General features: G+C 32.6%; 1 protein-coding gene across 3 annotated transcripts; it reads left to right on the top strand.

Moving 5' to 3' along the window:
• Window positions 1-829: 829 nt before the first annotated feature.
• On the top strand, window positions 830-4,526 carry LOC112747249 (FT-interacting protein 3). 3 transcript variants are annotated; one of them, XM_025795213.3, is made up of 3 exons: window positions 830-1,105; window positions 1,474-1,546; window positions 1,711-4,526. In XM_025795213.3, the coding sequence occupies exon 3, from the start codon at window positions 1,861-1,863 to the stop codon at window positions 4,186-4,188; it is 2,328 nt and encodes a 775-aa protein (XP_025650998.1). In that variant the 5' UTR covers window positions 830-1,105; window positions 1,474-1,546; window positions 1,711-1,860; the 3' UTR covers window positions 4,189-4,526. The 3 variants fall into 3 exon arrangements, with proteins under 3 accessions (XP_025650998.1, XP_025651011.1, XP_025651005.1); XM_025795226.3 differs by having other exon boundaries at window positions 987-1,381; XM_025795220.3 differs by lacking the exon at window positions 830-1,105 and having other exon boundaries at window positions 1,109-1,546.
• The last annotated feature ends 4,928 nt before the right edge of the window (window positions 4,527-9,454 follow it).

The raw sequence follows: 9,454 nt of genomic DNA, 5'->3' as shown, positions 1-9,454 counted from the left end.
TAATACATTACATTCAATCCACAGATTTATGTTCACGGGGAAGTTTCACAGTCAATGTTCACGAATTATTCAGCTACACAATGCTATACAAATTACCGCAACAAAATTCAGAGTAATCGTATGTAAATCAAACCTCAGGAACTTCGTTAGATTCAAATTCATAATCCACTTCGCCCTGATTCAACTGACAATATGAGGTTGAATCATCCATTATCTTCAAAACGAGTTCAAACTTTGATTTCAAAAACCAGAAAATCGAAAAGAAAACAAAACTGGAGTTACAGAAAGAGGAACTAACGTCAATAACGAAGAACAAACCAATGAGAAAGGAGAGAAAAAGAACGATCGAAAAACCAGGGGAATACGCACGAGAAGAAGAACGATGAAATTCGGAAAGAAGGAAAACAAAGAAGGAAACAAATCTTTTAAATTTGGTAGTTATACAAACGCAAGATCTTTATATAGCGCGTGTAAGTGACGTAGGAGTTGCAGTGCATTTTGGTGGATTAGGCATTAATGAACTTGTAATAGTTACAAGCCCTAATCACTTGTATACTGAGCTTTTCCCATATTAAAAAGACTTTATAGATAAAGATATTTGTTAAGCTTAATTTTATTAAAAAAATTTTAATCTTTTTATTAAATACATTATACATCTCTTTAAAATTAATTTTTTTTGTTTTTCAATTAAAATTGTCTATAATAAGAAATAAGATCTCTAGCAAGTCACTTGTTAGCAAAAACTATATAAAAATGTATAATTGGAATAGAATATAATAATTTTATAATTTATTTACTATATGTTTAGGATAGGGATCAATGGATCATTGATTCATTGGTAAGACACGAACATGACGTGGCACACGTGTGAGGTGGGAGCGCATCTTGTTCTTTATACGCATCAGAGGTCCAACAAAACGGAGAGAGAGAGAGAGAGAGGGGAAGCTTCAGCGTATATTTGCATTGATTCATCATATCCTTAAGCTAATGGGAAAAAAATAAAAAAAAATAAGAAGAAAAAGGAAAAGAAAAAAAGTAAAGCATGGTTACTCGCCGGTTCAGTTCTTCCTTCAATGCCCTCTTAAGTCTTAACTACGCTTCTTCGGTTAGTTCTATTTCTCATTTCAACCATATTATTTACCTTCACAAAATTAACCATTAAAATCCATTACTTACTTCTCTTCCTCGAAATATCTCAAAGTTTTATTGTTATTACTTTTTAAAGTTGCTTCTGAGAGAGAGAGAGAGAGAGAGAGAGAGAGAAAAGTGAATTTGAGTTAAAGGGTATGTCTAGGAATGTGGAAAGTTTGAGAATTTGAAGCTTTACTCATTCATCACATGCTACATTCTGTCGGCAACAACCACCCCACCAACATTCTAGGTTTCAGATTGTTTATTTGTGCATGTCGAATCTCATCAATTTGTAATAATAATTCCTTTTTATTTTGGTGCTGTGATTTCGCATGCTTTCAGTGTGAACATATCGGATCTAGGGGTTGAGTTGAAGTAAAAAAGCTCTTTGATTTTGGTCAAGGTCACTTCACTTGTAAGTATCTTTAACTCATAGATTAATCAGAGATCTATGTTCGTGGATTTTAAATGTTGCATTTATCTTGTGTTGTTTGAGTACTTTAATGTTTTCCCCAATATTTAGGTGACTTGTAACGGCTATTTGACTAGTGTGTTTTTGTTTTTGTTCCCCTTTTTCAGGGTGCTGAAGAATTGATACCCGTTGTATTTAGTTTTTTATTCAGAAGTGTGTACTTTAAGATTGGAATATTCAGTAGTTGAAATTGTTGTGAAGTGAAGCAGCTTCTGTAATTTGGAGTCGGTGGTTTTTTGTTGTTTTGAACCAAGAAGATGCAGAGGGCACCGCCGGAGGACTTTTTGTTGAAGGAGACAAAGCCCCACCTCGGAGGTGGGAAGGTCTCCGGCGACAAGCTTACCAGCACCTATGATCTTGTTGAGCAAATGCAGTACCTTTATGTGAGGGTTTCAAAGGCGAAAGACTTGCCTGCTAAGGATCTCACTGGCAGTTGTGACCCTTATGTAGAAGTCAGGCTGGGAAATTACAAAGGTACCACCCGGCATTTCGAGAAGAAGACTAATCCCGAATGGAACCAGGTCTTCGCCTTCTCGAAAGACCGGATTCAGGCTTCGACGCTGGAGGTTACTGTGAAGGATAAGGATGTGGTGAAGGATGACTTCATTGGTCGCGTCTGGTTTGACCTCAATGAGATACCCAAGAGGGTTCCTCCAGATAGCCCTCTTGCGCCGCAGTGGTATAGGCTAGAGGACAAAAATGGCAACAAGGCGAAGGGCGAGCTAATGTTGGCTGTTTGGATGGGTACTCAAGCTGATGAAGCATTTCCTGAAGCATGGCATTCGGATGCAGCCACCGTTAGTGGAGCCGATGCTCTTGCAAACATTCGATCGAAAGTGTATCTGTCTCCTAAGCTTTGGTATTTGAGGGTTAATTTGATAGAGGCACAAGACTTGCAGCCGAGCGACAAGGGTAGATACCCTGAAGTTTTTGTGAAGGCAATTCTGGGAAATCAGGCATTGAGGACTAGGATCTCCCAGAGCAGAACTATCAATCCAATGTGGAATGAGGATTTGATGTTTGTGGCCGCGGAACCATTTGAGGAGCCACTGATTTTGAGTGTGGAAGACAGAGTTGCCCCTAACAAAGAGGAAGTATTGGGGAGGTGTATGATTCCATTACAGATGGTAGACAGGAGATTCGATCACAAACCGGTGAACACTAGGTGGGTTAATCTCGAAAAACATGTCGTTATCATGGAAGGGGACAAGAAGAAGGAAATCAAATTTGCAAGCAGGCTTCATGTGAGGATCTGCCTAGAAGGTGGTTATCATGTTTTGGATGAATCAACTCACTACAGCAGTGACCTTCGTCCAACAGCGAAACAACTATGGAAATCCAGTATTGGAGTTCTCGAATTGGGGATATTAAATGCTCAGGGTTTGATGCCAATGAAAACGAAAGATGGTAGGGGGACGACGGATTCATATTGTGTAGCAAAATATGGGCAAAAGTGGGTGCGGACGAGGACAATCATCGATAGCTTTGCACCGAGATGGAACGAGCAATATACTTGGGAGGTTTTTGATCCTTGCACTGTCATTACAATTGGTGTCTTTGATAACTGTCACTTGCATGGTGGTGATAAGGGTGGAGGGGCAAGAGATTCAAGGATCGGAAAGGTAAGGATTCGTCTTTCCACCCTCGAGACTGATCGTGTGTATACGCATTCGTATCCTCTTCTAGTTCTTTACCCGAATGGGGTGAAGAAAATGGGTGAAATTCACTTGGCTGTGAGGTTTACTTGTTCCTCTTTGCTTAACATGATGCACATGTATTCACAACCACTGCTTCCTAAGATGCATTACATTCACCCCTTGACTGTCAGCCAGCTCGACAGTTTGAGGCATCAAGCTACTCAGATTGTTTCGATGAGGCTTAGTCGTGCCGAGCCACCGTTGAGAAAGGAGATAGTGGAATACATGTTGGATGTTGGTTCCCACATGTGGAGTATGAGAAGAAGCAAGGCAAACTTTTTCAGGATCATGGGAGTTTTGAGTGGATTGATTGCTGTGGGAAAATGGTTTGATCAGATTTGCAATTGGAAAAACCCCATCACAACGGTTCTGATACATATCTTGTTTATCATATTGGTTATGTACCCTGAGCTTATCTTACCCACCATATTCCTTTACCTCTTCTTGATCGGAGTTTGGTACTATAGATGGCGGCCGAGGCATCCTCCTCACATGGACACCCGTCTCTCTCACGCAGATTCGGCTCACCCCGACGAACTAGATGAAGAATTCGACACTTTCCCGACCACCAAGCCTTCTGACATTGTGAGGATGCGATATGATCGGCTCCGAAGTATTGCTGGGAGGATACAGACTGTTGTTGGTGACCTGGCGACTCAAGGGGAAAGGCTGCAGTCTTTGCTCAGCTGGAGAGATCCAAGAGCAACCGCGCTTTTCGTCATTTTCTGTCTTGTCGCTGCCATTGTACTGTATGTCACGCCATTCCAAGTTGTCGCCCTCCTGGCTGGAATTTATGTCTTGCGACATCCAAGGTTCCGCCACAAGCTTCCGTCCGTGCCGCTCAATTTCTTCAGGAGACTGCCTGCAAGAACCGACTGCATGCTTTGAGTCGCCGGAACTCTGGAAAACAAATAGATTTTTCCTTAACTTCCATTGTTCAGAACTTGAATTTGGTGTCTGGTTTGATTAATGCTTATGTGGCTTTGTTCTGTAGGCAAGAGTAGATTTTTGTGGATTTGGTGCAGTTCATTGTGTCATAGGAATTTTCTGTTTTGAATTTTTGTTGGTCTAATGTGTAATTTTGTAGTAGGTTGTTGTGAGTTGAAATGATTGTGCTGAATCAATATTCCATTTTTATTCAGATGACGGAGTCATTTTCCTCAATGGAAGTTGAACTTACTCACCTGACTTTTCAAACAGGTTAACAAGCTATTTTGTTATTGCTACGCCTTGTTATGCTTCCTTTTTTTTTTAATGTTTAAATGGTTGTCCTATTAAATTTTGGTTAGTACATTGCATTTTGTTTCTTGGTAATGTTTTGGTAAACGAATGCAAATAAATCGGAAGTGTGACTTTTGAAAAGTAATTTATTTAATTTTATGTTTTAAAAATAGTTCTTCAAAAGCTATAACTGCTATGTTTGTTAAAGTAAAATAATAATAATTTTTAATAAACATAAATTATACAATTATGTCCGATAAAACTACTTTTAGCATTTAAAATAATTTTAATGAATATAAATATAATAAAATGTAAGAATAAATAATATAGATAACTATTCATAGATAAAGTTATTTTAGACTTTTAATTTTAAAAAATATAAGTTAGTTTTTAAAAATATTTTGTAGATATTTTTAAAAGTATTTTTAATCTTTTAAAACAAAAAACATAAGCATATGATCTTTTTAAGGACTTGGTAAAACTAATTTTTTAAAAATTACTTACTAAAGTTAAATTTTCAAATATAATAACTTTTCAAAAGTTCTAGTAGTTATTTTTTGTAAGAGAAAGTATAAGTGGCCAGTTATTTTATAGTTAATTTCAATTAATTTTTTTTATTTTTTCTCTTAAATGTTTTTTTTTCTGCTTGCCTTCTTCTCTCACACTCATCAAGATTTGACTTTAATACAAAACATATATTATCTATCTCTTTCTTGGCTTTCAACAAAAAACTATTACAGGCTTCGGATATTTTATTTTGCTTTCAAAATTTTTTGATTGCGGTTTTGGATATTCCTTTCATACATGATTACGAATATCCATTTGAATATTAATGTGAATTAAAAATAAAATTTAAAAAAATGGTGAAATTGTACTCTTTTGTTAAATCAAAATAAGAACGATTTGGAATAAGTATAAGCTACAAAATTAATATTTGATAAAATTATTTTTAATATTAAATTTAATAGAAATAAATATAATAAAAAATAAACATAGATATTTATTATATAAAGTTATATTAGATTCTCTGATTTTAAAACATAAACTATATAGCCTAAAAAAATACTCATAAGTGTTTTTAAAAGTATTTTTAATTTTTGAAACTAAAAAATACAATTATATAATTCTTTTATTTATCAAATACAAAATAAAATACTTATATTCTTTTAAAAATATAAGTATCTCTTAAAAAAATAAAAAGGAATAAAAATTGAATCGAGTCTTAGTATTTTACTATGCTGCTAAGTGCTACCTAATTTATCCTAAGCTGTATTTATTTTTCTTGGGGCATTAATTCAATACGGTAGATTCAGAGACCACAACTATTTTTTTTTTTTTTGGCATAAATCCAAAATAGTCTTGAGGGTTCATAAAACTTTAAGAAAAAGATGAGTTTCTTGATGAATTGTAAATGAGATAATTCATAATTGGATATATTCGATATTTGTTGCAAGTATGTGCATATAAAAAATTAATTGCTTAATCAGTTATTCATATAAAATAAATATTAAAATATAAAATATATTTTAAAAATAAATTAAAAATATATACATTTATATATAAATATATAAAAATTAATTTGATAACTGATTTTTTGTGTGTATAAAATATTTTTCTTTTAGGTGTTACATGATTTTATTTATTTATTTAAAGTTGAAAAATTATTAAAAAATTAATATACAAAAAACATTATCATGAATTCTATCCGAATACACAAAGTTGGAAGTTCCTCTAAACATAAGGCCAACTATTTTTTCACCACATCTTCCTCATTTTCGCTTTTATGTATAAAAATTTCAATTAAAAAATGTAAAGTAAAAAAAGAGGAATAATAAGCTTAAAAATTAAAGACATAGAAACAAATAAATGGAAGTGTTTTTGCATTGATAATATAAGTTTAGAGACCATGATAGATAGTATTGAGGGTGAAGAGAATCAGATCATAATTAAAGAGAGATAGTAATGAATTAAAAGAGTATGAATGTATTGATTGACGAATTAGAATTCAGTTACAATAACAGTGCATAGTCAGCCTATATATACATGTATGGCACAGTAACATCATAACATGTGAACAAGAAATTGTATAATAAGAGTAATAGTTGAAATGACAATGTGTCTCCATCAAAGAATTTTTTAGTGAGCTTGTTAGGGATAGAAACAAGTTGATTCTTATTTATTTAATCAGTAATGGAGGTCATGCCCATGATGAAGAGAATTGGAGCAGAGAACACAGCAGTTTGGAGGTACTACTAGAAAAATTATTTTCTGCGGCCATTATTTCATTTTTAACAACAATAAAAATAATCACTAATATATTTACTGACAATTGACCATGAATCGTTTTATGCTTTATCGCTAAAAAATTTTAGCGACAATTTTATTATTACCAGTAATAACTTTTTCCAATGGCAAAAAAAATAAATAATTACTATTATAACATGTAGTAGTAATTAATAATAACAAATATATAATTATCACAAAAATATAAATTAAATAAGATATATTGTGGTTATTATGTTATTATTACTAAAAATTTGTCTCAAAATAATTTTTGTTGTAATAAAAAAAAATACAAAAAAGAGCATAAATTATGATGCCTCTTGATACCATATTACGGGAGCGGATCCTCTCCAATAGAAAAAAAAAAAACACTGGATGATATTCAGTGAAAGATCTCACCCTTCATTGTATTCTCTTTCTCATTTATTTCTGGATGGATCCATTTCCCCGTATTATAGGTTGCAGAGAACTAAAGTAAGATTAATAAAGAGAGAGATAATAATGAATAAAAGAGAATAATTATATTAATTGATACATTGAAACTCAGTTACCATGACATTGCATAGTTTTTTTATTTTAGGAAGACTCGAACCCGTTTAATCTTAATTGAGTATGAAAAACTATTCTATTTAAGTTATTATTTATTGGCTAACATTGCATAGTTAGCCTTTATATTGAATTAATTGTAGGTCTAATGACGAGCTGCCGGGACTGGTCTGCCACAGATTTTTTTTATTTTAATTCCGAAATCACAAAAGAGATTGCAGAAGCAAATAGAGTGTAAAGAAAGAACAGAAGTGGCGATCAAAGGTGAACAAAAACAGACGGTTAGAGGTGCCAGCAAACACAGGAGAACTACGACGATAAGCATATCTCCAACAAGAAAAAAGGCAGTGTTGGCAAATCTTAGAGAAGTCGAAGCAGCAACGAGAAGCAACGAGCAGCAGCCAGCATAAGCGAATCAAAGATGAACCAAGCTTTTTAGGCGAACTGAGAAGAGGGGAGAAGAGAGAAGAGAGAGGGGAGAGCAAATAAGTGGCAAACTGAGGAAAGCGGAGAGGGAGGTGCAATTTAGGGGTTTTTTTTTTTTTTGGTCAGATCAATTTAGGGTTTAGGAGAATGGAACAAAAGGGACATTGAGCTGAGACATGAGAGAGTGGGTTGGGTTTTTTCTTTTATATATTTTTGAAGTGGTATTGAATTTTATATATTGATTATAAAAGAAAAAAAATAGGTATTTGTTGGACACTTGGACTTGTTTGCCACACCCGGTCAAAATCTACGGATTAGTTTAAGAAAGAGATGGATAGGACAAATAAGTCCGTAAACTGATCTTTTTTGCCGATCACAAATATTTAGCCCAATTCTAATTTTTGTGAGTTAAATGACCCAATTCGATAGGTTATGACCCGTTTGACCCCCTAATTGTGAAATTCCAACCCGAAAGATAAGAAAAGGAAAATCCTAACTTAGATAACTCTACCAACTGAGCTGACCTTAATTGGCTTATTAGTTGCATGTAATACCTACTGTTTCATGTATCTTATTATTTCCTCCCCCACGGAAGTGATTGATGCCAAAAGCAATAAAATTTGGATTACAACAATAAGCAAGATATCATATCTCTAAATCTCCATTATGTGCACCAAACCTGGGCCACTGCTTGACTTTGTCATGAAATAAAGATAATTATTTAATCGTTTCTCGTAAAAGTTAATGGTCAAATAGCACTAATCATGTCCTTATTATTATTTACTTTGACGTTTGCATGATCCCGAAAATAATATTTTTCTTATTAGAACCTATTACACGGACACAAATATGGGGTATATATAGCTAAATTATTGTAGGACCATACAAATTAAAGATGCTAAATTATTGTAATTAAGATAATTTATAGTATATGTACGGATGCAGTGGAAACACCCCTTTGTTTGGAAATGGACTCGCTCTATTTTTTTGAACACTTAGAATAAAGTGTAATTTCTCATCTTTAATTTTAGGGTGATGCTAAGTAGCCAAAAAATAATTATAATATAGAAATATTACATAAAAATTTCTATTTTCTTGATAAGCAAGTGACATACATCTCTTTATCATTTATCCTCCTTATCACCTACTATTTTGCTGAATGTTTGGAGTCATTAATGTTCTTTCTAAAATTAATTTCAGTTTCTTCCAAATCAAATCCCTAACATCTCTCAATCACATTATTATCTATTAAAATATAATAATTCTTTGCAAAAAATATGAAAATTAAATTAAAAAGTTTTAACAACTTCTACTATACAACTTATACTTTACATATAGACTATTAAAAAATAAAAAACAAAATATAAAATATAAACAAAAATTAAAAAATAATTTTTTAAAAATAATTATTAACTCGTCATATTAAAATCAATAAATAAACATACATATGAATATTAAATAAAAATATTAAAATAATTAAAATCATGCATATTAGTGCACATATGAGATAATTTGAAAAATATAATAAGACAAATAGTTTAAAATGTGATAATATTAATTATAAAAATTTATTAATTATAAATATTATAGGTATGAAAGTATAAATATTATGAATACAAATTATGGATATTATTAACATAAAATTATAGATGTTATGTGTATGAATTTATAGATATTA

This window comes from Arachis hypogaea, chromosome 2, assembly GCF_003086295.3.
Source record: "Arachis hypogaea cultivar Tifrunner chromosome 2, arahy.Tifrunner.gnm2.J5K5, whole genome shotgun sequence".
NCBI lineage: Eukaryota > Viridiplantae > Streptophyta > Magnoliopsida > Fabales > Fabaceae > Arachis > Arachis hypogaea.
Note: the sequence above shows the minus strand (reverse complement) of the source record. Positions and strands in the feature narration are given on the sequence as shown.

What these genes read in the sequence shown, in the direction of transcription:
- LOC112747249 (XM_025795213.3), top strand. Translation starts at nt 1,861, where the DNA reads ATGCAGAGGGCACCGCCGGAGGACTTTTTGTTGAAGGAGACAAAGCCC.